At 38.1% G+C, this 27,850-nt stretch overlaps 1 protein-coding gene across 4 annotated transcripts in view; it reads right to left on the reverse strand.

The window, feature by feature from the left end:
- The window catches only part of DOCK1 (dedicator of cytokinesis 1), a 550,235-nt gene that overhangs the window by 430,702 nt on the left and 91,683 nt on the right, over positions 1 to 27,850 (reverse strand). For all 4 annotated transcript variants that reach the window (XM_073354059.1, XM_073354057.1, XM_073354058.1 and 1 more), the window contains exons 14-23: positions 27,452 to 27,576; positions 26,987 to 27,085; positions 25,074 to 25,146; positions 21,782 to 21,885; positions 20,963 to 21,146; positions 16,458 to 16,555; positions 12,868 to 12,957; positions 12,190 to 12,290; positions 10,686 to 10,820; positions 3,477 to 3,585 (exon numbers count right to left, since the gene is read on the reverse strand). In XM_073354059.1, the coding sequence (XP_073210160.1) occupies positions 3,477 to 3,585; positions 10,686 to 10,820; positions 12,190 to 12,290; positions 12,868 to 12,957; positions 16,458 to 16,555; positions 20,963 to 21,146; positions 21,782 to 21,885; positions 25,074 to 25,146; positions 26,987 to 27,085; positions 27,452 to 27,576 (1,118 nt within the window). The remainder of the gene's footprint in view (positions 1 to 3,476; positions 3,586 to 10,685; positions 10,821 to 12,189; positions 12,291 to 12,867; positions 12,958 to 16,457; positions 16,556 to 20,962; positions 21,147 to 21,781; positions 21,886 to 25,073; positions 25,147 to 26,986; positions 27,086 to 27,451; positions 27,577 to 27,850) is intronic.

The raw sequence follows: 27,850 nt of genomic DNA on the forward strand, positions 1-27,850 counted from the left end.
ATTAGAGCAAATAGAAAATGAGATGGAATAGCCCCGCTAAGTGGTTTAAAACCACTTCTGACAGCTTTTAAATAATGCAGTACATGAAAGATGGGGGACTTTATTTATTGATTTTATTTTTGCTCATAATGTAGGCCTCTTGTGAAGACTGAGCCATCCTTTCGGAAACACAAAAATGGAACTTAAGAATAAAAGAGTCAAAAGAGAGTCAGTAGCAAACCACTGTAAAAACCAAACGATAGTTCTATGTAAACAAAAACAAAATCTTACAACAGAAGAAAATCCCAATTTCCAATCCATTCTTGGATTTATACCAACAAGGAACAGCAGAAGCAAAAAACCCAAATACCTGTCAAAGCAGCTGTTTTTAAAAAGTGATTTTATACTACTAGTTCAACTACAGTATTCTGCTTAGTGTTTTGAATAAACAGTATTTGAAGAAACAACAAACTAAGTGTACTTTGCATAAATACAAGAGAAAAAACACAATTAAATCTGTACAGATTAACAGAAACTAGTTTGGTATCCTATAGAACAAAACACCTAATTTAATATGTGTCTGTTTTTCTAAATCATTCATTTGAAATTGCATCCCTAGTCGTGTAGTCAAGAAATTGAGTATATTGTTACTGAACATCCAGCATGTACAATTAGGAAAGCTATTTATATGATGAAGTAGTAAAGCTGCTTTTACTAGATTTATTCATAATGTGATTTCAAGGTTACTTCTATCTCCCATGTATTCAACAGAAAATACAATACAGCTACATGAGTATTACCTTGGGCTGTGATCCTGTCAAACCCTCAAGCTTAGCAAGATCAGCCCTAGTCAGCATTTGTACAGACTACCACCAAGGACACAAACATGCTGCAGTGGCTCAAAATTACAGCATTCAGATTTTGTTTCCCGCCTTAAAACTAAAGAAAATGTTTCTTGTGGGATGAACCATAGTTTTTAATTTACCGTAGTATTAAAGGAAGCTAACTTGAAAGTGCAAAAGGAAACCTAACATTCCCTGTCACAGATCCACAAAAAATATATGGAGAGAAATTAATTTTTTTCAGGCAATGGATTGCAAAACAAGCTTTGATATGTATTAACAAAGTGACTGCATCTAAATATAATTTGTATTATACTAACTCAGGAAATCAAGGTTACATCACTTAAAATTATTTGGTGCCTAGGAGAAAGCATTTTCACTCATTTCTTATTAGTTATATTTAGTTAAGTCAAACCAAAGTTTTCAAATATATCCTATTAAGTCAATAGTTGTACAAACTCAACTAATCAATCTTGATCAGAATTACCTGTTTTTAAACCATATGCATTAATTGTTAAAAATCAAAATTTAAAAATATATGCAGCTTGAAAAAATCACTTTTTGTAAAATTAACTCCAAAGAGCTCCAGAAAGGTAACCAAAACAACTCCAAAAATCCACGCATGTCCTTTCATGATAAATATCTTTCTCAAGTATAATTTTTGTACCAACAAATACAAAAGTTAATTTTAAATATTCTGGGCCAGATCCTTGACCCTAGAGAGGTATAAATTGGCAAGCCTGGAACAAGGCAGCTCAGGATAACCCCAGAACAGGCAAGCTAAGAGATGGCGCAAAGCTTTATGCCAACCATTCCCCCTCAGCAAAGTGTGTATGTCAGGGGCCAGCTGGGTTTGGGAAAGCACTGAAAGCTGATGCGAAATGTGCTTTGCTGATCCCTGGCTAACAGAATGATTCTCAGAGAAATTTCTACTGGATGCTAGTTCAACCGCTTGCCAACCGCAGGATTGGGGAAGGAGTAAAGATTGCTTAAACTTAAAGCATCCCCCAAGTTTGCACAGCGTGAGGTTGGCACATCTGAGGACTATCTATTTGAGAAGTTACACTCAGGAATCATTTTTATTTTCTAAATCTTTAAACAATCCAGATAAATTGTTCTAAAGCACCTAAGTGACTTAGTAGCCTACATCTCACTAACTTTCAATGAGATGCAGGCTCCTAAATGGCAAATTCTCTTTTCAACGTGGGACCTGGCCACTTTTCAAAATTTTACAGCATCCTCTGAGACTAGAATGCTACAGTGACCACCACATGGGTGGATACACCTGTGCCCAATGACTCCAAACAGGGCTCAGTGCAGGGGTTTTCCTGCTTGAAGCTCATTACAGGATTGGCACCTGAGGAAGGAGATCACGTCCATTCCAAAAAAACCTGTTAATTTGTCCTGCAACTTACTAATTTTCAGTAGCATAGTTTCCTCATTCTCAGATAAGATGATCAGGGATATAATTTTGCTCTGAGTTGCACCAGTGTAAACCATGCTGCCAATGCAGAACAACATTGCCATAAATACCTAATACATATTCCTGCCCTTCACTGGACAGTGCAAGGATGAACTGAAAGTTAGTTGTATCCTACAGTTTTGAGGAAAGATACCACAGGAAATTAAATGCTGATTAGGTCCGGAAAGCTGGTTCTGAGAGACAACTGGTGCTCCAGCACTTGTTGGGAGAGGGCAAAAGGGTGGTAAAAAGAGTCTGGATTGGTCAAATGAATTGGAAGTCTCTGCCTCACTCCTTTTGTTAAGAATATTTTAGTTGGTGACATTTTTGGCCTGGTTCCATTCTTTTTGTGGATGCGCTGTGTTGAGGAGTTGTACCCCTGATTATAACATTTGAAATACAATAAAAATACTAGTTTACCAGTTGAAAACACTGATAAGATCACCAAATAAAATAATTAAATGTTGATTACAAACATAGCTACATAAAAATATGTAATATTTTACATAGAGAGGAAAACTAGAGACTTTTATAATGACAGAAAAAGACTTTCCTGAACTAATCAGAAAAATAAATTAACCACACATACAAACACAGAAAGAAAAACAAAAAAAGGGATAACTGAGGCACCTGACTCTAAGGGCCATTCAAACAAATATGGAATGCTGTGTGGCAGGGATGTCTCGGCCATTCCCAACTACCACGGAATCTTCCTGTTGGCGACCCACCACTCATATGTGTAAGAGGAAAGGAGCAGCAACAAAATCACCTGTAGCAAATTCACCGGACTGTCCTCTGTTGAGCATCACTGTTCCTCACAATATAAAAAGTTATTTTATTAAGTACTCTTTTAGAGATCAGGAGGAGACCTACATGAGGAGCACATGATCCCACATCTGCCTACTGTGGAGTTCTTACACTTTCTCCTGGGGCATATGTGCTGCACTAGTATAAGATGGGGCTTGCATACCTACATCAGGTATATTTAAGTATACAGCCAGACACACCTTTTACTAGAATGCATTAAGTATTAACTATGTTCAAAGTAAAATACACCACTGGCACACTATACAATTTCATGCTGCATCAATTGCATAATTATTGCTTCTCAATGCAATGAAAATGTATTATTTAAGTCATGCTATCATATTATACAAATGCAAAGCCAAGACATTTTTCTTTGAAACACCTACCTTCACCATCACAGTTTGATCAGAGACACTACTCATCATCTCATTGATAGACTTAAATAGCTGCAGCAAGGATTCCATGAAGTCTGCTTCTCCTTTGTTTTCATAAAGTCTGAGAAACAAATAATTGCTTGTGTAATAGAAGCATAAACCATAAGGGGAAAAAAAACCCCTGGCAATATTGTATAAAACAATGAAAATTGTTCCCAAAGCAGTCATTTTTTGTTCAAATGACAACTGACAATGCCTTGTATTACTCATGACATTTAAAATAAAAGGGGTTCTTAAATTCTACAACTTTTATCAATCAGGCAGGAGTGTTTGGTATAGAATGGTATAGAACAAATAGTTAACCAAAAGGAAATCCGTTCAAGTCACAGACCTAAAATGGATTATTACTAATTTAAAGCTTCCCCTGGTAAAACATCAAATAGATGGAGATTTAACACTGACTCCTAAATCACTGAGACACTATCAATCCCTCTCATTATCACCCAACTCCACATAGCTGCAAAATAATGGGCTAGATTCACCTCTTCACTCAGCACAGAAGTAAGCAAGGAGGTGGGAAGAGCATGCCAGGAAGCCAGTTCCAGCTCCCTGATTCTCAGGACCAGACCCAACCTAACTTACAAGTGGTGCTAGTCATCTTTAAATCCTGCCACTGTTGTAAGGTTCTTAATAGGCGCTATGCGAGGAGAATTAATGTGGCAACCCCCTTTCCACCACCAGCGAACACCCTGCGTGGGAAGAGGGGAGTTTGCATTAATTGATATGGAATATATAGGCTAAAGGTGTTAACATAACTCAGTTACTGTCTAAAATTCAACAGTGTTAAACAAGATTTGCTATACATGCAATTTAGCCTTCTTAGGACATGGCAAACACACCATTAAACAGCCTTTTTATTAAAGATAAAGAAAGACAGTTACAATATTTGACACGTAAAGTATTAAATAAAGCATTTATTTTCACAATATTCCTGGTTCCTTTTCTTTTTTTAACTGGAGAGAGTTTTTAGAACTCCTTGTGAACAGCCTTTTAGATGGTATTAAAGATAGTAGTAATTGTTTTTTGGAGGAAAAAAAAATGTTAGTTGAAATGGGCTGGAGCTGTTGTGCTGCTGATAAATCTTGATTTCATTTTATTTTAGGTGGTATTTGGGATTCAGCAGGAGCTGACAGATGTTATTTGGGTCTCTCTCTCTCTCTCTCTCTTTTGGGTGGGGGAGGGGCCCAGTTTGGTCAGGACATTTTTCAGGATTAGGAAAAAGAAGGTCTGGGGTCTTCGGAGATGGTGGGAGTAGTAGCCATGATGGTGAGGCTTGATCCAACAGCCCCCCTCTTGGTTTTTATAAAAGATTTTTTTTTTTTAAGGACTTAAAAAGGAAGTGATGGGGAATAGTCCATCCCCTTTTTATTTTGTCTATTAATTAGGGTTAATATCTGACACACTAATTTTGGTTTATTAATATTTGGACTTGCTTTTTGTTTAACCAGCATGATTTTAACATAGTTTTTGAGTTATATTAGTAGACTTTTTGGTTTAGACTAATTCAGGTTTTTTTGTTTTTATTTTTGTGCTTTTTTAACAACATTTGTTATTATAGATTTTTGTGATAGTTTATTAACTTCTTCGTTCTGTTTATAGATGAGTATATAATTAGGGTAAATGTGTAGGCTTAACTATTGAAACAGAACTAATTCACAGGGGCCACTCTGCAGACCAGATACACTAGCAGGGAGTTCCTCCAATGCCAGAGGATCTCTGTTGGTGCTTAAGGCCAGATCACAACTCCTTTGTGCCACCACATTGATGCAAAAAGGATGTAACCCAGCTAGAGAATTTGGTCCAATCTCTAAATATGGCAAAAAAGTGACTCAATTCCCAAACCTCCTTTCTATTTTAAATGCAACATGGATTTTGCCTAGAATGAAGGGAGAAGGGTGAGATGAGGAATGCTTCTATGTCTAACAAAAGGAAAGCACCATTACCATGAACAAATTTCCTGTAGAAACTTAAAACATACTGTTTGTTCTGTGACAATCTCCATAGCTCACATTTAGCAGGGATGCAGTCAATAGACTTCTGAGAGCTCTTCCCATTTAAAGAGCTTCAATTAAAGAAAGTATGACTAGACAGGTTTAATATATGCCACAGAGGGAAACAACAGTTAAGGGTGCATGGTATATAGGAGACAGAAGGGCAGAAGGCCAGCGAAGCATAACATCCTTGTCAAGTTTAAATTGTGGTATTTATAAAAATGGTTGTGGGAAGCACCAGAAATGTTTCCCATGCACTATACATTCAGTTTTTGATTGGCTATGGGCCTATTCGAGACATTTAGTCCCAGGCCTCTTTCTCCGTCAAGCTACGTTCTATTTACATCAGGTGCTCAAATGCCCCTTTGTTGTATGTCATCATGATCTGTCACAGTAGCTATCAAAAAAACATAAGAACGGCCATACTGTTCAGTTCAAAGGTCCACGTAGCCCAGTATCATGTTTTTCAACAGTGGCCAATGCCAGGTGCCCCAGAGGGAATGAACAGAACAGGTAATCATCAAGAGATCCATGCCCTGTCGTCCATTCCCAGCTTCCGGCAAACAGAGGCTAGGGACACCATTCCTGCCCATCCTGGCTAATAGCCATTGATGGACCTATCCTCCATGAACTTATGTAGTTCTCTTTTGAACTATGTTAGAGTCTTGGCCTTCACAACATCCTCTGGCAAAGAGTTCCACAGGTTGACTGTGGTTGTGTGAAGAAATACTTCCTTTTGTTTGTTTTAAACTTGCTGCCTATCAATATTTGTTCACTTCCCTTTTTTTATCTTCTACTTTACCCACTGATTAAACTGCATCAGAAGAGAGACTTCTAACTTCAGCATATGGTTCCGCCTTTCTAGGGCAATGGGAGCATTATAGGTAGGCATTTTACATATTTAAACCTTAGTCTGATTTCTTCATATTTGAAAACATCACATAAGATTTATTTAAAACTCACGATGGAGAATCTATATTACAAATTCCAAACGAGGAACAGGGATACTTTTTTTTTTTTTTTTTTTTAAAGTGGTGCATGCTACATTACACTAAAAATTCATGTCTATTATTTCTAGCATAAAATGCAAATTCCTTGGGAGCCATAAAGCAGCTATTAAAGTAGTACACTAGGGAAAATGAAAAAAAAAGTTATTATACTGTACCATTTTGCTCTGAAAACTTTGCTTCCCAACTAGAATTGTAGGCCGTACAGCACAGATTATTAAAATTATATTTTAGGAATAAACTAAGAAATTGCAATGTTCCCCTAACAAAAGGAACTGTAAAGCTTAACAGACCGTATCCATCAATACATTTTATAGATACATGAAGCTGGTTAAGACTAGAAAAAAAAAAAATCTTTGTGCTTTAGTAAATCCTGAGCACCTGCAACTCTCAATGACATCAGCTGGAGCAGGGCCTGTATTTTATTTATCTGAGACTGTAGTAAACTTGGCATGCGGAGGGCATGTGCGTATGTTTGTTGTGCAGTACCAAACACAGTCAGCGTGTTCAATAATAAATTTATTTTAAAAGTTATTATTGGTAATAACGCCTTTTTAAAAAGCTTTTTCTTTAGAACAGGAACTACACTTGCTTGTTAAATGTTTCACACTAAAACACTAGCACTGAGACCACTTCTTTTAAGGACAGCCCCTTAATGCCACAGTTTTAATAGTTCTAAATAATCATCACATATTAGCCAGGGTTTCAGCTTTACAACTGAGAACCAACTGTTGCATCATTCCAATTTAGTAGCTTCTCTGATTAAACCCTTATCATTCAGACTTGTGATTTCCCAGTGCTAATGCATTTTGAATTAGTGCTTAGCACCAGGAAATCCAACGGCAAACACTAAGGGATCATTTTTTTCTGTAAATCTCATCTGCAGTGAGAGATAATTATTTTTTTTCTTGTAAAATGATTTGTAAGACCAGAAACAGAATAAGTGACAATCAGTACCTTATAAATCTCACAGCAAGATTATTATTGAAAGCAATTACATTGCCTAATTTATAAAAAAAAACAACAAAAAAAAAACCTTGGTGACGTTGTTAACTTCAGAACTCTACATAAATCCCTTGTAATAACCTTGTTATATCCTATAAGAAATAGCAAAAGGGTTACATTAAAGGTTAAATTAAGACAAATACATAATAAACTTGCTTTTATAGGTTTGTATATTTGGTGTAAGCAATTCCATGATAATTTTTAACTTGCTGGAAAATTCCTGTACTTAGCTTTATTGGTGAATATTGACTTCAGGCATGGCAACAAAGTTACCTATTCAAGCCACAGAAAATTAAACAAACTGAAAAACAGCATGCTAGAAATGTTGAGATTCTCCCCTCCCATATTAAAGCCACAGGAGTTTTTGCAAAGAAATCTCCTCAAGGATTTTCTCATGGAGAAGCTCCACATTATTCTATTGGAGGAAAAGAGTGAGAGGGTTTGCTACTCCCTACAGAAAAATCCGGCCCCAAACCTCACAGATACCCTCAGTATCTGCAGGAGGCCATGCTCAGCCACAGCGGCTCCCTCCTACTTCTTTGGCCATGGGAGCTTATGAGAACCTCTCGGATAAGGGGTTCTCTGTGAAAATGCTAACATTTTGTCATAAATTGCATTAGATTTGAGAGGGGAACATTTTGAATCCTCTCTTCCCTCCCTCCACGCCCTCCCCCTCTGTGCAGGACTTGGAATGAGCATAAAGCCATCTGCAGGGTCCCAGGGAAGGGGACTGTCCTGCAGAGGCCCCAGAGTTGCATGCAGATCATTCTGATATCAAAGTGATTTACATCATGATTTAAAATCAACAAACAGGAAACCTTGATTGAAATTAAGAATTTTAACCTTGTGGTTTATTTGTACTTTTAAGTTATTTTCCTAAATAAAGGTTCATTTTCATTGGTTGGTATAATTTGGTACAACTTTTTGCTAGCCATGAGGATACACTATATCTACACGTACATATTTAAATAATTAGAGCGTTTTAAGTACATTTATTCAGAATCTTAATTTTTACTTTTTTATTGTGTTAGAAATGGCGAATGATGCATTTTTATTGACTAAATTAACTTTTTAATCATGATTTACTCCTCAAGCGACATTTGGTTAGAAATTGGAATTCAATTAAAATGCACAGAAACAGCCATTGAATTTTTTTTTGATTAGTTAAATAAAACTACCTTAAATGTGCTAGATGCACAAGGAGAAAAGTTTATCAAAATTAGTTTGTAATACAAAAGTTAACTTTTTAAACAAATCAAGTATTATCTGCTAGGGAATTGACTTGATTGCTTCTGATCACCATGTCCTTCAAGATTTTAGAAAAAGTAGATCTCATCTCCTTACACCTTATTTTTATTCATAGATTGGAAGAGGAAATCAAGCTTTTCTGCGTTTTCAACTACCAATCAATCAATCAGTTTCTCAACTTTGAATGAACTCGTCATTGAACTGAAATGAAAAAAATTCTCTTTCTGCATTTGGAGAAAAAGCCAGTGCTGTCAGAGTGGCATGTCAACAAACTCTGGTTCCAGGTGCTTAGCCGGTGACTTCCCCCAGTTCATTGGTTTGACTTTCTTTAAAACTTCAGCACTAAACATACTGCTTGAATATTATTGTTTTTATTTTATTTAAATGATTTTAAAAGATTATAGTAAGTTGAGGCCTTAACAAAGATTAGCATGGGAAGGCAGCCTTAACTGTGGCAGTTACTCTTGCTTTAATTAGAGTATTGGATGCTGTAGTGAGGTGTAACAACTTTATTAGCATGAGTTTTGAACGGCTATGTTACTTACAAGTGGCAAACCAATGAGTTATGCTGGTCATCTCAAACAATTCCAGTCATACTTATAAACCATACTACGTTAGTATGAATTCTGCATATGTTACCAGGAACACTATTTTAGAAATGTTTTGAGTGTCTTAAATTTATTCATATTTAAATTCTTTCATTCTCATGGCTAGGATTCCTTAGTTTTTAATCAACCTATACAAACAGAGGGGAGAGAAAAGTTAAACCTAACAATCACCTCAGGTAGCACAGAGATATATAATAGTGTCATGGTTTTGTGATCCAATAGCTCAAAACAAATATTGTGCATGCCACTGGAAATCTGTGAAACTCGCATTGGCATCAAGATGGTAATTATCCAAATATTAATGCTACTAATGGGATGCAGCTCAGTAACCATCACTGGTCCAGGGCTGACTTTTGCTAGTTCCTCGCCTCAGATTACTGTAACTTTTTCACCTGGTTGGAAGATATTCAACCTTTTGCAGGGAGGCAGCAGGAAGCTTTTCTCTGGGCCACATCATTAAGGATTGACTAAAATCAATGAATTTATAAAGAATTATTTTAAAAAATTAAAATAAATACACTGTCTTTTCAAAAAACCTATTTGAAATTATGGGAACTTTCTGTTTTCAGACCCTTACAACATTCAGAAAGCTATGAGCAACAATGGAAGCGCTTATGTGCTTTTTCTAAACTGAGGTGTCACTCCCACTGTGAGATCCATGCTTAAATATACCCACGTATATTCACTATTTACATTTGCAAGGCTTGGCACAAGGCAGCTGAGAGAAGGACGCTGAACTAAATCATTGGAGTAGTTAGGGTTTGGTAGCTGGAAAGGGATTACTACAAGCTATAAAACCAGTAGCAGTGTGGCCAAAAAATAAACAGTAGCAATGTGTCCACAAAACCATCACACCTCACAATCTTAGCACGGTCAATCTTATTCCTTCTGTCTAATGCCTATGTTACATTTTCTTATACTTTGGGAATAAACCAAATTTGTGCAGAGTAAACAAGTGCTTTATGAAGAAATAAATAATATTCTATTTACTGCACAGTACTTACCTTTAAACAGCCAGTGCCCTTATGAAAAATGCTTTGTTTCATACCAGTCTACTAGTAGGCACAACATTTACAGTAAATACAAAAAAAAGCCAGAACTCATCACAAAAAGAAAAGGATGACTTGTGGCACCTTAGAGACTAACCAATTTATTAGAGCATAAGCTTTCGTGAGCTACAGCTCACTTCCTCACAAGCGTCTCTAATTGTAATTTTTAAATAAAAAGAGAAAAATCATATTTAAGAAAGGAAAAAATATGAACCCCAAGGTTGTTTTTTTAAAAAAACCTGTTAATACTTACTGATTGAACAATATTCTGGACCGTACTATAAATTTGAAGATGTATTCCAGAGCTTTCATAGCTTTAAAAAGTTGATCAGTTACACCAGGTTTCTCAGCATTATCCACGTAATTTTTTAAAACTTTAGTCAGCTTTCTATTAAAAAATAATACAGGTTACTTGTACTTTTTCCAATTAAGAATTTTGTTTCCTGAAGAATTTAACAATATTAGCCACAGCTAGTGCAGATAACATTAAAGCATTTTATTATGTGAGAGTAAGGACTCTTCATTCAATTCTCTTCCTTACCAGTGACTAACTGTGACTTTGGGGAATTCCCTTAACCTCTGTGTTGCACACTTTACCTACCTCCAAAATTAGCACAGCATCATGTATTTCATAAGAGAATTAGCAGACTTAATATTTACAAAGTCCTTTGAATCTTGAGATGTTCAGGTGAAAGGCGCTATGCAAGTGCAAAGAATTATCATAAATATTTGTGAACAGATTTCTAAATGTAATTCTATTTAAATCAATAGCCCCTCTGGGTTGTATCTAGTATCCTTGCATATGGCTTTACTTTGGAGCAGTGAAAAAATAGATCCTGTAAAACTTGCCGTTTCAAAATTATAGACAGTAGCAGTTGACATTAAAAAATGACTTTGTCTCCAACTTCGGGATTTTCTACATTTTGTTTCTACAGACTAACAAAATTACCACTTCTATAGCCTCAGTTTTCTTGACTAGAAATCACTTTTTAAACTAGAATATAGACAACTCCCAGTTTTAAAATCACCATCTTTAGTTTTATTTTAAATATACTATGAGTGATATTTTTAAAACACATATAACCCACTGAAGCTAGTGAAGACCTAATTTTGTCCTTATTACTTAAGTGAACACACTTCACACATTTTCTTCCCGCATAGATCATAAAAGTAATTTGGCTACCAAACTCCATTCCGAGGAAGAGAAAGTTGCCAAGCAAAGCTATCCATTACTGTTTTTGTATCCAACAATAACAGTCTGAAGTAGCAAATAGCAAAAGAAAATTGAAGGGTTCTGTTTTTGTTTTGTGGGTTTTTGTTTTTGCTTAAAGATGACAACGGTGTACACATAATAGAAGATAAGCAGAACATCAATTTTACACTGTAAGCAAGATGGATTTTAATTTTTTAAATATTTATTATTCCTTGCACAAGTATAATTGGCAGTTGTCATGTTTTGTTTATGATACTTTTCTCCATAAACATGTCTGAAATAGTTCAAATCACCATCTCATTAAAAAGGAGGAACTATGGGCTTCATGCCTCAGGATTGACAGCACAGTTACTATTAATTCAGATTTGAAAAAGGAAAGCAGGAATATCTCCTACTCAAAAAACAAAAAAAACCATGTTTCTTCATGTTTATAGGTGAACACCTATTTAAATTATGCAAAAGAAAATCTGAATACCATCTGGATACTCTGTACAACAATGTTTTCATTAGAAAAATATTTAAAAAAAAACAAAAATATACTTACGTGTAGGCTAAAGTAGCACTGAAATGTTTCTTAATGTAGGTTTCCAAGACAGGATTAAAATGCTGAAATTTTCTGTCAGCAATCAGTCCAATGATAAATACCTGTTAAATTAGTATAATTATTCCATTATCCACAAAATCTTTGAATTGCTATATTCTCATGAGCTAACCAGTCGAATCATTTCAAACGAGCCACACTAACAACATACAGGGGACACAGTCACAGACTGACCTTAGTTAAAAACAACAATCCTACTGTTCTATTTATTTTACCAGCTTTCTGTTCCTAACATAGGAATGGTTCTCTCTCTGCCCCACTACCACTCTTCTACTTCTACCGGTGTCCCAGCACAGCAGTTGGTCCACTATATGCTTCACCATTTCTTCTGTCTCTGACACTGTCAGCAGAGCGCTCCCCTTACACTTGTCTTCAATCACTATGATGCCGTGTGTCAGAACCCTCAATCACTGTGATGCAACGTGTCAGAAACCTTCATCTCCTTTGAATTAAAGCCCTACTGGGAGTTTTAAAAAAACCCACTTCAAATAAAACAAATTTCAAAAGGTGTGATTTGCAGGTGATAGGATGAATATTATTTATGAAAAAGACCATAATTAAATCTATACATCAATAAATTACATTTTAGCCAAATACCTATACACAAACAAGTCAACTTACCAAAGCATCGAACACCAGAGTGTCAAACGTCTCACTCTCGGAATTCTCCATCATTATGTTAAAAAGTGCATCTAGTGTATCTTGTAGGAACTGCAGATAAATATTCAGGTCACTATATTTTACAGGAAATTTGAGATTAAATTTCCCAAATTGATATTTTACATGGATCTACATACTAATTTTTATTTTTACATTATATAGAATATAAAAATAAAAGCGTTAGTTGGAAAATAGAACAAGAATTTTTTCACACATTTTGTTTTTCAGTGAATTTTTATAAAATTTAGTATTTATATATCAGAGTTGGCCAGAAAATGCATTATCTCCCCTCCCCCCAAACACACACACACACGAGTACTTGAACAGAAACCTTTACTTTTTATAGTGAATATACCAATAAAGTGTTTCAGGATTCAATCTTAACATACTGTTATTAAAAAGAATCATGCAAGTTTTGAGAAATGATCATCTATCACAATACAAAACACAAACAAGCAAGTCAGACTCATGCTAAATAAATCAAGTAGTACTCAGATGCTTTGAAATTATCTTGACATTAACAGAAAATACTACATAGCTATTTATGGCTCCATAAACTCTCAGACCCACAGCAGTTAACTAATAGCATACATGCAGGCATGGGAAATACCACACACAACCTTCTTTCCCCACCCCCACCAATAAAACCTACAGGCCTCTATCACTGTAACTGAAGAAGAATCTTCACTAGACAGTTGGCAGGACACCCTGATCTGCACAACATGAAAGTAAAAGCAGATTAGCAAAGGGGACTTGATGTAAGCACAATGGAAAAAAGTACTCTATAACCGTATAATGTAATATTCCTTCCTACCATGGGCTAATAGCACATAGGGTTGGAGTTCTTCAGGTTGCATGATGCATTTAGTTTTACCAACCAATAAGTCTGTGTCTGGGCAATTTGTGTTACTAGATGGACAGAAAAAACATCAGCTCCTCCCAGGCAGATTAACATGTGAATGTATCACCGCTCAGATTCAGATTTTGGGGGAAAATGTAGTTTTATGCAGCAAATGCCTTTTGTCTCTGTTGAACAGGTAGGCAGTCTTCTCCTGTAGTGGGACTTCAGTTTAGGGATGGAGTAAGCTATGTTTTGTCAAGAGATTTTATCGGGGGGGGGGGGGGGGGGAATCTTCCATCAACCAGTAGACTCTTTTGGGATTGGATCTGCCACAACAATGAAGATGTGTAACAGTTTATGAGATCACACTCAGGCTGCTTCTTGGGCTGTTCAGCAGACTCAACAATGCTCAACAAGAGACTCATTGTTAATGATCACAAGCTAACTTTTATTTAGTAACCCACTGTAATCCTCTTTTGGCCACCAATTTCCATCCCAAGGAATCTGTAACCACAATATGATGCTATTAAAATCTGGAGGCAAACAGCGAAGAGAAAGAGCTTACAACATCATTTCCATATGGGCATGCAGCTTGGGGCAGAAATCAGCTTTTGACTTCACATTTTAATTTTTAGTAGAACAATGTGTGTCTTGCAGTCATATTCATTTAATTAGGGGAAACAACATGGCAGTTCACACTGCTATGCATTTAAACATTCACTTTTCAGTGGGAGTGAGTAAAGTTTTCCCGAACATACGATGGTTTGATAGCATGGCTAAACTCCATTAAAAAGAAAACAGAGAGATGAAAAGGTGCCATGACTGGATGTTTTCTGCACATGTGGGCATCACACACATTTTCTTGCATTTGTAGAACTCATGTTGTATGATCAGTTTTGAACACATGCAATGAGGACTTACAATGATGACTAGAAAGATTCCAGGCTGTCCAGGCCATAGAGGGTAGGAATACCCCAAGAAAATTACTAATAGCATCTTGCTGCAGATTGTGGCAGGGCTTTGGAGACTTGCAGGAGGATACATTCATCAGGGAGGGATGTCATGAATAAGGACTACTGCTCTGTACTATTGTGTCCATTTAACATATATGGAGAACTCCATTACAATGAGAATCTCCATTGAAAGAAAATAGCATTAATTCTACTACTACTGATGTAGAATGAGAGTCAAACATCCAACAAGTCTCTTATATGTTCACTATTGATGTGTCAATACTAGTACAGAATATAATGATATTTTGATGGAGATTTATGAATCATTGATCATTTATTAACAGAAAATTTGAATATTCTTGATCAAGAAGACATTATTAAAAATGTTATTGAAAATTGGAAGTAGTTTAAAGGAAACAAATGAGGGGAAGGAAAAGGAATAGTTAAACTAAAAATGAATAATAAATATGCAATATTATACAGACTAAACTACTAAGATATTTTTCTTGCACTGTAGAAACAGTAGGCAATGGTCCTTTAAACAAAGAACTAAGAAAAAGACCAGCATATCAAATAAGAACTCTTCAGTCATGGGCAAAAATTTAATTGATGCATGTCCCTATTAATAATGGGAGCTTTTTAATGGACTTCAGTGAGGCTAAAATTTCACCTGCTCTGTCTACAAAAGTGTGTGCGGAGAGGTAGGGGAACAGCAGTGTGGTGGGAAGGGGAAGGGAGGTTCACCTAAATATTGTTTTAACTTTCCGTTGTGTGACATTCTGTTATCTTTCTGTAATCACTGGGCACGCAAGTATTTGCCTGGTGTATACTCTCCAAGGTAATTTGGAGAACAACGAAAATTACCCATAATAACGTTAGTTGGCAGTGAGCATCAGCACTGAGCTATGGCTCTCAAGTAATATAAGCCAAAAATGGTAATAAACAAGGCCACTCTGCAAAGTTCTATTTAAGAGGCTATTCTTTCCTTACTCAGTAAAGAACAATAACTGTGGTCTCAGCTGTGCGAAGTTTCCTTAAGATGAAGCATTCATTAGTGCTTTTTTACTTTATTTGAATTTTAATTTGGTTAATAGAAGCATAAAGGCCCTTAAGGTTCATCTACTCTTGATATATTACTTCTGCTGACATTATTGGATTCGATTTAGTACAATGTATTCAATAAAGTCTAAGCCTACTGTTTTCCACAAATAAACCCGTCTTTATGTTGGTCTCTACAGTCACTCAATGCCCTTATGGCCTTGGCAAATGTAAATTACTTGGCCCAGCTACATCTTCAGCAGGAAACATAATTAAAAAAAATATTAGCACCACTTGCTGAAATGTGGCACTTGCACTCCACATTCAAACATAATAAAATGCACTTAATATTTATTTAGAGAATTGAACTTTTGCTATGCATTTTATTACCTCACAATAATTGAGGGACTCTCCCTCAGCAATAATTTCAAGGAGGTTTGATTGTACTGTTTAAATAAAAATCCCTTTTGGCATTTAAATGTGCATATAAAAGCAAGTTTACTGCAGTATTCAAAATATCAATATTTTAAAAACCTGTGCATTACACATCTGTATTTAAAAGTAGTTCCTTACTTTACAGGGGTGTAGTGAGGATTCAGACATTAAAGATTGTGAGGCACTCATATACTACATTAATGGGGGCCATATAAATACCTAAGCTAGAGGGACGGAAAAATTTAAATATCAAATTCATTAAAAAAATTTAACTTGTTTCTTACCTTAACCACTTCACCACCATCAACTTTCATCAGCTGTCTCAAATTCTGCTGCAGCAAGTTTGTGTTAGATCGCCATTTCAAAAGCCCCAAGAGATCCACTGTACGTGAGAAAAACATTCAATTATGATGTGCTGCAGGAGTTATGCTCTCATTCACATACCATGACTATATTCACAATAAATAAAAACTTCACTTCCAAGTTAGCCATTTTTATTGGCTGTTTACATATTTCACTACTGTATATCTGCATTGCTGAAATCTGGTACGACTATATTCCTACTTTCAAGTGCATTTACTCTGAGAATGTCATCCATGGAAACTTACTTACATTCAAATCAATAGTAATTATGCTAAGGAAAACTTTGCACTATAGCATACAGACTATGATTTCTATTATGAAAGCACTGCCGTTTTCAAAAAAGTGGATTACATTTACTAAAGGTACTTTTAGAAAGAAGGCTAAGCAAGTGCTGGTTTCTCAAATCTCAACACTTTGGTTCACCCAGGAGCTATCAAACAATAACTCATACAGTGCAGGTCAGGTTTTCTTCCACAATCATTTCTACAAGTTCGAGAGTTCCCTTCAGGTCTTCAGCCCATTGCTGGAGCCTCACTGCCCTAGCCTGGTATGAGGGTTAAGGAGCTGGGGAAGGAGGTTATCTCCTTGCTGTGCCTCACACTAAGATTCTCAACCCCATTTCCCAGTTTCTTTATGGGATGCCTTCCCCTCAGTCCACTTTCAACTCCGGTTTATCATGCCACTATACACCTGTCACCTGCTAAATAGCAACAACCCAAACAGGACCTTCTGACCCATTCCACCAGGTCCCTGAGCTGCAGTGGGTAAGGTAAAAGCCCTTCCTGCCCTGGCCAATCTAGCAGTGAAAACAAAACTCCTTCCCAGTCCCAATAAAGGTGACAAGTGCAATGCCCACAGCAGACCAAAAAAACAACTCGGTTCTATTCTAACCCAGCAGTGAGTGGGGCTCATATACTCTCGCCAGGGTGAACAAGGGTCAGTGGCTTAGCTTAGCCCTGCTAGCCAGCCCACCAATTGCTTCCCCCACTCCACCACAGCCCCATCCCTCTCTCAATCACAAGGGAAAGGGAAACCCTTAAAGGAGCTATACCCTTACTCCTTACCCCTCCAACCAATCCAGATCTCATGCCTTTGAAGCTGCTGAGGGTGCATTCTTCTGTGCTTTTAAAATAAGAAAACCTGCAGAAAATATTTTTAAGGCTAATAGCTGAAGAGATGATCTAGCAATGTATTTTGAGAATGCAACAAATGTATGTGTTAGATATCCCATGGAAAAAAATTAAGTACATAACTAACTAATGTACATAATAAATGCATCAGTTCTTTAAACCATACAACAGTATGGCAATTTACTATGAAAAAAAACGGTACCTCTGAGTAGTATTCCTCCAAAGGAAAAGGTCAAGCTCTTACTAGATAGGGTTTTGTTTACAGAATACTTAAATAATCAATAGCAACACGTGGAGTAGTATAATTTTTGAGCACCAACAAATGTTTCAAGGCTATTACCCTCTCTAAAGTGAATGCCATAACACTACGTAAAGAGAAACATTTATAAGTTGAAGGTGAAAGAGACACTGGTTTGGCTGAAACAGATTAAAGTGATGGTGAAGGAGAGGAATGGGGGAAAAAAACCTTTCATGTGGGAAGTGCAAGCTAAAAAAGACTGCCCCTTAAGAGATACAAGTAGGACAGTAGTAAGTGAAAAGTATTATTAATTCAACTGGAAATAAAATATAATTCCAAAAAAACCAAGAATGGGGTTTTAGGGGACTTACTTTAGCCACTGGATTAATATTTTTTCAGAAATAGACAAGTTTTTATCAAACTCAGTAAGAGCTTGCTTATAAACTATCTCTCATCTCACTTCCTTCTTGAGATTCAAGTAGGTTCAGCATCCAACGAACTGCCCCAAAGGAGGGAGGACAATCAATCATTCTGGAGTTTTTTTCAGGAAATGTAAAACATGAGAAAACTGGTCACTTTAATCCTGGATGTCTCTCTTAATTGCAGGTTCTTTGTTAGACTTGTCAGGAGTAGGGGATGAATTCTCCAGCTAAATGCTGGACAACAATCTGGCCTCAATGCCTTATCTTTACTGATTCTTATCTTGAAATAATTAGATTGGCATAAAGGAGGACAAGTCCACTCCCCAAGGGAGGACCCTGTTTTAGCATCCTAGACATGTGCCTGCATGTCAGCTGTCTACATCAGATGAAGTTGAAGGGGGACAAGAGACCAACAAGGTTAGAAATCTCAGAGACAACTGCACACAATGGCCGAGTGTGTCTTGGCAAGAGAAGGAAAGAGACTCCATCAGACCATGTTTCAATATCCTGCTATTGCACTCGTCTCTCATGCCTATTCAAATGTTAACTATGAAAAAACAGAAAATGGCCATGTCTGCTCAGAGAAACGAACAAAATTCATAATTTCAGTGCCCAACATTTGCTACTTAGAGATAATGATCAGATGTTGAGGACAACATTCAAGAGTTGATAGACAAACTACATCTGAGAGGCACTGTCGCTGAAGGAATGGAATTCCAAAAGAGCATGTTGTCAAACATGTATCAGAATACACCAATATGCAATGCAAAAACAAAACCAGACATATCATGATTAACGGACATATGGGAGGTATAAAAGCTGAATTTCAAAACTGTTCTCTCAGTCTTAGTATTCACTATATTTACTCCAGGAAAGTCCCATTAACTTATTGGCCAAACTTTTGAATATTACTAGTATTAATTAGTAAACACATAAGAAAAACTGTAACAACAAACATCATTAATCACAAACTACAATAATGTGTCCAGCAGTGCGACCCTCTATATTGGATTCTGTGAGCTATGTTTTATGAAACTATAAAATTACTGAGTTATCATTAGGATGTTATCATATATTTGGGTTGCAATTAGAATTATTGCTAAGTATCTCCTTATACCATAAAATTGGTTGACTGCAGTGAATCTTATGTGCTTTGAATATAAAACAACAGGAATGTGTTTCAGAGATGTCAAAAAGTACTGCAGTATAATTGTGAGGTGACTATGAAGTCATATCAGACCTGTTATTTTTCTATTTGGATAGGAAACTGAATAAAGAATATATTTACAGGACAATCTTAATGGTTGCTGGCAGTAACACATCACTCAGTATTGTACGCTTTACATAATATGTGTATTTATAACCACTTACGTAAAATACTAGTGAAAGAGGGGTACAGATCAACACAATCATTCATGGTAGTAAATCCACTGAAAGTTTTAATTAACCTGTGTCAATTCGATATTGAAGTATTCCAAAATACTATGCGTATGAACTGTCAATTAAGTTAAACTATCTCAAAGGCACAGATGCAACCTAATTTTTGAAAGAGAGGACAGAGAAATTACATACCGCAGAGGACTTGTGTTCATTAGGCTAGAACCCTCTAGGATAGGTTCTTTCTGGGCTCCAAAGTCTGGGGTCCCACCATACACCACTAAAATAGCCAGCCTCCAAGTACTACCTGATCCCTCTCCCTGTGGTGACTCCTATAATGACTATCTCCTTTCCCAAGATGACTCCATCACCCCCAGATGACCTCCCCTACCCCATATCCTGAAACCTATCCACTAGTCTAGAAGCAAGGAAGGACGCTGATCACTCCATGGGAACAGAGTGAAAACAAAAGAGCTGGCTGGAGAAGAGGGTCAGCTGCTCCAATGACCTGTGAGCTATATCAGTGACTATACCAGAGGCTGCCAAAGGAGCATGAAAAGCAGGTCTGAGGCTGAAGGGTTTAGAGGAGATACTATGATACTAACCACATTCCTGCCACTCCATGCCCAATCCTTAAACTCCAGCCATGGGGCACATTCTACAGAGAAGGTGAGGCTTGGCAACTTCCTCCTCCCTCCCAACCCTTCTATCCATCCCTGCTCTGGTCTCTGTACCAGACACAAAAAGAGGGTGGAATTTGTTACTTGGAGAACCCTGCACACACAATGAAAATCATATAAGGCAGCCCATTGGGGACCACAGCCATTCCACCACCCTCCTTACCAGCTCTTCTACACAAAGAGACACTTTGAAGGGATACCAGGTATGTGTTCCATCATCCTCTCCCACACACCTGTTTGCACCCATGCTAGAAACTGTAAAGTCTTAAATAAAGCCTGTGGTGCCCTGTTTTACACTCAGAAGGACCTTGGCCTAAATGGGTGTGGAAGTGTTTTCTCATCCCTAGGCACAGCTGGACTAAAGCATATAGGCTGAGCAAGGTTTGGATGCTATACTGCCAATTCTCATATTGTACTTGTGCTGTGTTTAGACAGAACTGTCAATCAAAACCCTTCACAAGCAGTATAGAATTCCCTTAATAAAATAAAACAATACTACATTCCCTCCCCTCTGATAAATGGGGGGAATACGTGGGTGGGGATACGTGGGGTGGAAAGACATTTCTTCTATTAACTCACCATTCTGAGTGAGTTTTGTTGAACAAACAAGAGTAGAAATCTGGAAAGAATCTTTGCTGATGGTGCAACTTCCAAGGCTTTGCATGCTCTTCCCAGTTGTGGCGTGCCCTTTTTCTTCCAATTCTATTTTAGTTGATGGCAAACTTAAATACGTTGAGGCATCCTCCAACTTCTTTGCTTCTGCCTGCAAGATTTTTTTTTAATCAAAATACAACATGATAAATAATTAAAATAATAAAGAACAAAGTTATATAGTATATTCTCAAACAGGAATAAAGATATTTATCCTAAATCTCTATGTAACTATTTACAGTCGGTGTACTTAACGTTTATTTGCAGCTTTAGAGAAATTTCAGGTTAAAGTTTGTTTGTTTTTTTAAAAAGCCCTAACCAGATCTAGCACCTACATGGTTTGGAGCAGGAATGTGAAATTTCACATGGCCAAAGGCGTGCTTTTTTTGCTCTCCCATGAAAATCCATCCATATGCAGCCAAGTTACAAGCCCTACAAAATCACCATTTCCACATATACAGTACAACTTGTTCAAGACCTGTCCCTCAATTTTCTGAATATCCCAATTGTATGGTACACGTTACTGGGTTCTGCTGAGCCCTCTGGTCATCATTCTGAAGGAGCCATACAGAAATGAACCTCCATTACCACCATACCTTTTACGTTTCTACTGCTTGAATCTGCTAACAATGTTCTTTTAATGCAGAATTTTGCACGTACTTACAACTAGCCTGATGTGTAACAGAATCCATAAAGTGAAGGTTTCACAGTAACCAAATCTGTGCAAGGACTGAATCAAAATTATACCTTGTACACTATAAGATCATGCTCTCCATCCCTTAAAGTTGTTCCATCGTATCTCATCAGCTTCACAAATGCTAACGCAAATATTTTCTCGGACTTATCTTTGGCTGTTAAAAAAATAAGACACATAGAGTAGTTTAAGTAATTGATATTGACAGAGACACTACTCCAATATCTCAAGGAAAGATCATTTAGAAATGGCCTGACAGTGATAAGGGTTCCCATATGCAGGAAAAGGGCTAAGAAACTTAATAAGGATGCAGTCCTCGATACATGAGACAAACTAGATAGTAAAATAAAGATTTTCAAACACAGGTGCCTAAAACTGACATCTTTGGTAGCTGCTGGGCGCTCAGTACTTCTGAAAGTCAGGCTGCTTATGGATTTAAAAGGCTAACTTAAGGCACCAATGTTTTAAAATCTTGATCTACGTTTTTATACAAATCCCAAAATTACTGTTTGACAAAGCAACAAGTCGGTATCTCTTATACCTGGAATGATGATATTTTGTCAGTTAGTTTATTACTACTACTTATTATTTGTATTACCGGAGCACCCAGAAGCCCTGCTTATGACCCAGGACCCATTATGCTAGCCCCTATACCAACAAAGAACAAAAAGATGGTCCTTGCCCCAAAGCAGCCCACACATAAGCATCTTTAATGAACGCCTGCCACATAATTTCACTGCAGCAGAGATGAGGAGGTTACTTACTTGCAACTGGAGATTCTTCGAGATGCACAGTCCCTATTTGTATTCCCAACGCAGGTGTGCATGTGCACCATTCGCTGAAGCCAGAAGGTTTTCTGCAGCAGCATCCGTTGCCTCGTGTTCCAGGAGAGGTTGTAAGAAGCCATGCGAGCCGACGCACACTCAGTCACCCTCTTATTGCTGAATAGGGCTGTGCACAGCACAGGGGATGGTGGATGGGTATTGGAATACAAATAGAGACCACACATCTCGAAGAACCTACAGTTACAGGTAAGTAACCTCTTCTTCTTTGAGTGAAGGTCCCTAAATGTATTCCAAACACGTTTGAGTATCAAGCAGTGATCAGCTTGGAGGTGGGTGCCAGGATGTGAGAGTTATTGGCCATCTGCAGGATGGCAAGGCCCACAGTCACATCTTCGGCTGCCCCTTGGCCGATGGCACAGCGGGCGGTGAAGGTATGTAGAGAGCGGCCAGGTTGCCACTCAGCAGATATTGTGCTAGGGGACGTCCGCTGGGGGGCAGAGATAGTTGCTTATGCCCTCGTGGAGTGGGCCATAATTCTGCCAAGCGGTGTGACATTGGACTGTGCATAGCACTCTGTGATCCACTTGGATATACGCTGTGAGGAGAAGGCCAGGCTCCTCAACCGCTCAGCAGTGGCTATGAGAAGGTGTGGAGATGAAGGCACAGGTTTCTGTCTAGGTAGAACGCGAGTGCACAGCACATGACCAAGGAGTGCAGAGTCCTGTGAGCGGGAGTGGCATGCAGTTTAGGATGGAAGACCGGAAGATGGATAGACTGGCTGAGGCAGAACTCAGAGACGACTTTCAAGAAAAACTTAGGGTGAAGGTGTAATGAGATTTTGTCCTTACGAAAGGCCATATATGGGGGCGGGGATGGGGAGATGTCAGCCATCATGGCCGCCAAGTCTCTGACCCACTAAGCGGAAGTGATGGCCATGAGGAAGATGACCTTCATGGGTAAGTGTGAGGGGGAGCACATGGCCAGGGGCATGAAGGGAGGTCTGGTGAAGGCAGAGAGTACAAGATGGAGGTCCCAGGGAGGGGTAGGTTTAAGGACCCGTAGAAAGCTGTTAGTCAGCCCTTCATGAGATCAGGCAATGATAAGGTGAGTCAACACCAAGTAGCTTTCCACCGGTGGGAGGAAAGCACTAAGAGCTGCCAGGTGGTCCCAGACAGAGCTAAGGCCGAAGCCTGAGGTCTTAAGTTTTAAGAGGTAGTCCAGGATAAGGGGGACAGAGACATCTTTGAGGGGGAGACAGTGGCATTGCACTCAAGATGTGAAACACTTCCACTTTACTGTGTAGCAAGCCCGTGTGGAATATCGTCTGCCGTGCATAAGTATGTGCTGCACTGGTGCCAAGCAGGCATTGTCTACATGCGATCCCCATCCAAAAACCAGGCTGTCAGTCAAAGCGGGGATGGGCTGCGATGTTGGACTCTGCCCTGGTCCGAGGTAAGAATGTCTGGCAGATCAGGGAGACAGATTGCAGGGGCAGGCTGAGAGTCTGAGTAGATACTAGGAGGACCCTGGCTCGGTCGCAACAGATCTTACACAGAATTTGGAGAAGAAGGGGAATGGAAGGAAATTCATATCAGAGAGCACTTTGACACGGAAGGAGACAAGCATCGCCCTGGGAATCGTAGCCCCTGGCACCCTTTGAGCAGTAAAGGAGTAACTTGCAGTTTTCACAAGGGGTGAAAAAGGTCCCAGCGAGGGGTGCCCCAAGCCTGGAAGATGAAACAGAAAGTGGGGTTGTGGAACTCCCACTCGTGATTGAGGTACCAGGTCCAGCTAAGCACGTCTGCCAGAGAGTTCTGCACCCCCAGGAGGTATGCCGCATGGAGTGTGACATATTATCCAAGACAATCATATATAATACCTATATCAAATGAATACTATCACAGTCAAAGTAAATCCTCCTTCTATTACTAGAACAGCAATTGCTAACATATGGAAAATGCTTAGTCACAAGGCATCATTCTGGAGGGCTCAGAGTACGGCTAAACTGCTAATGATTTTAAAGGAAAATCAGTGGGAGCTACAGGAAGGCAAATAGCTTGCATATCCAAACCATAATTTGAAAACAAACAGCAGGTCCGTATCAGAACCAGGATTAGAACGCAGGTATAAACTGCCTTACGTACACAAGACCACAGTGTCTCCCAACCAAGTCAAATTCCCTGTCTCCATTTTCCCCATCTGAAACAGGAGGATCCTCACCTACTACTTACCTACCTACCCACCCACCCATGGGCCTCTTGCTTAAGGCAAAGCTGGCACTTGATTTATTTACTGGGTCTCTCATTTGGTGACTTGGGCAGAAAGTATATAGGAAAGAAGGCATGAGGGCTATCAGGAGAGGGAGAGGAAACAGAGAAAAAAGGACAATTGTACAGCACCTAGTACAATGGAGCTCCTAGGTGCTAGGATAATAAATAAATAGTAGTAGTAGTAGAAGCACCTCATCCCCACACGAAAAGCCAGAAACAATCTCTCCAATACAGCAGATGCAGGCACCAGGAATTGACAGGCGCACCAGGGGAAAAACTGAAGTACTCACAGTCCTGTGATGATCTGTGACGGAATGTAAACCTTAAATGACTGCGGTTCACATCTTCAATAGGAATTGCCACCTTCACAAATTAAGACAGGAGAGAGAAATAAGACCCATGACTTCAGATAGTTTTTACCAATACCAGACTTTCACAGAGGTTCTTCAAATGTATTTTCTGCATTTTTAGAGAGAGTAATGTAATTTTAGCTTTCTTGCATTTCTTATAATTTGCTTGGCTCTTTCCAAACGAGGTATTTAAAGACCAGCATGACTTTCGCATGAAAGACCTTTAAAGGCCCTAGCTCCCTTGGAAGAAATCCCCACTCCCTCAGGCATTAGCAGATTGGGAGAGAGCCACGCCTACTAAATTCCCCATCACATGACCTTATGGGACTAGCAGGCAAGCTACACCAGGGACCCCAAAACCCAGCAGCCCTCATCCCCCACCAATATCTGAAGCAGCCTCTTCTACACTGCTCTTCAGGGCAGAGCCTTTACACAGAGCTTACGTAGAGCCCTTCAGTTCTATGGACATATTCACATCATCATCAACAGACGTATTCTTTACCTCTCAGATGTTGTCAGTTCCTCTCACATCAACTAATAAGACCCCTGACATTTACACTATAACTACATAACTTTCTAGACCAGTCTCTCTCTCTGATCCAGGTGGTTGCTACTGCTGTTGTCAACAACTGTCACTACTGTCAATTCAGTTTAACTGACTAGGTCTCACCGTACCACCTGTACTGGTAGCCCTTTTCTTGACCTCACCCCGCCCCCACCTTCACTCTCACAATGTCGTCTTCTCTCCACTATCTAAATATCCAGTGTACCCTAACCTGTTTATAATTATTATTATTATTATTATTAATAACATACCCTCAACCACCTCATTTGTACAGACACAAAGTTATATCATTAAAAACTTCAGCTTAAAAACTGTTCAAGTAAGTCACACCAAGATACACAAACCTAACCAACCATATGATCTTATGACTGTCTTACATTCCCTTACCCCATCCATTCACTTTTTTCCCCTGTAAAAGGCCACACACACCTAGGGTGATGCATTAAATAAATAAATAAATTTTTAAACAAAATCACAAGTCTATATATTTCTCCCCTCGGTATTCAATTAGAGTAGTCCTATTTTCTTCAGCATATTGAAATTTGGACTGCATGCTGCTGATCTACATGTCTGCAATTCATTCTGCCTCACCACAACCATTTTCTGTGGGTATGTCTATACAAAAAAACAAAACAAAAAAAAAAAAAAACAAGCAGTGGGTGGGGAGGGGTTGCACTGTAGATGCACTTAATTCCCACAGCAGCTAACTCCTGGCTGCAACTGCAATGAGAAAGCCTTCTTTTTTGGAAAGAATATCGAGAATGAAAAAATATTGGCCAACTCTCCTTTCAATTAAATTCTTTCCAGCAATAACAGCCAATGTGTGTCTTTCAGAAGGCTACCCCTAGCCTCATTTTTAATATTAAATCTTTGGTACCTAGCTTGGGGAGTTGTTACTATGGTGCTAATTTAGCATCATTAGCATAATGCATCAGTAAACCCAGCATCCCAATATACTTACTCATGAGTAAGTCACTATAATATATGTTTACCATGATTTCTTTGTACTGTTGTTTACAAAAGAAAGTTATCCTAAATAGATGGTGGAATATCCCTGTGAAAAATCTATTTTGACCACAAAGATGGAAGAGTAATTTACATTCTATTCAATGCCAATGTTCCTTAGCAACCTTGAAAGGCTTTTGCTTAGCTGATCCTTTTACCCTTCCTACAATTGACCACATTAATTCCCTTCAATTTTGTTCTTAAAGATTTCTTATTTAAAACTATTCTCATTTTATTTTAAATTAACCTATTATGAGGAAAATTATTTTATCATCATCTGTACCTTGACAGTTTCAAACCAGCGAGGCTGTTTCACTTGGTAATAGATCACTGATTTATATTCCGAGATAGCGTCATCACCAGCCCCAGGAAAAATCACACTCTTGAAAGACAAGGAATAAAAACATTTACCCACACATACATACCCATCTAACAGAGAACAAACTAACCAGCACTGTCATTCAATAGTGAAAGAGAGGATCCAGTAGGTAGGTTAGAATAACAGAGGTCTTATGCTCTAAGTTTATCCCTAGTTAATTTCAACCAAATTGTATGCAATGATACCACAATATTTATTTGCTTGTCACAAATGACAAACTAAGTCTTTATCCTTTGGTGTGAGAACTTGGGCAAGGCATTCTTTAAAAAAAAAAAAAAAAGTGCCCTTAAAATTGTTACAAATAACAAAGATGATGATGGAAAAATTTGGGCAAATAATTTCAGAGATTACATTTTCCAAAAGAAATACCTCCAATCTTTTGCCATCTTCGTCATAAACAGATATTGTAACTTCTACATTCTTTGCTGTTGTTTTGCTGCCTTTGTCAAAATCTCCTTGAACTAATGTTACATAGATATCATTGCGAACATCACCTGGCAGGACAAAAAAAAAACATTACACTCACAATGTTCATAGTAATTTTCACAGTGTGCAGTTCTGCATAAAACAGTGAAGTATAAAACCACAATAAAAGACTTTAAAGGAACACTTGTTAGGCAAAATAATCTACATCCTTAAATTTTAAACACACAGCATTGAGAAGTACCACTGACTAGTGTCTTACAACAATATGTTCACCTACAACTCATACTGAAGGCACTGTATTAACAAAGCATGACCAGTGGTACTGTTAACAGAACATGTCTG

Source organism: Lepidochelys kempii, chromosome 7 (assembly GCF_965140265.1).
Source record: "Lepidochelys kempii isolate rLepKem1 chromosome 7, rLepKem1.hap2, whole genome shotgun sequence".
Lineage (NCBI taxonomy): Eukaryota > Metazoa > Chordata > Testudines > Cheloniidae > Lepidochelys > Lepidochelys kempii.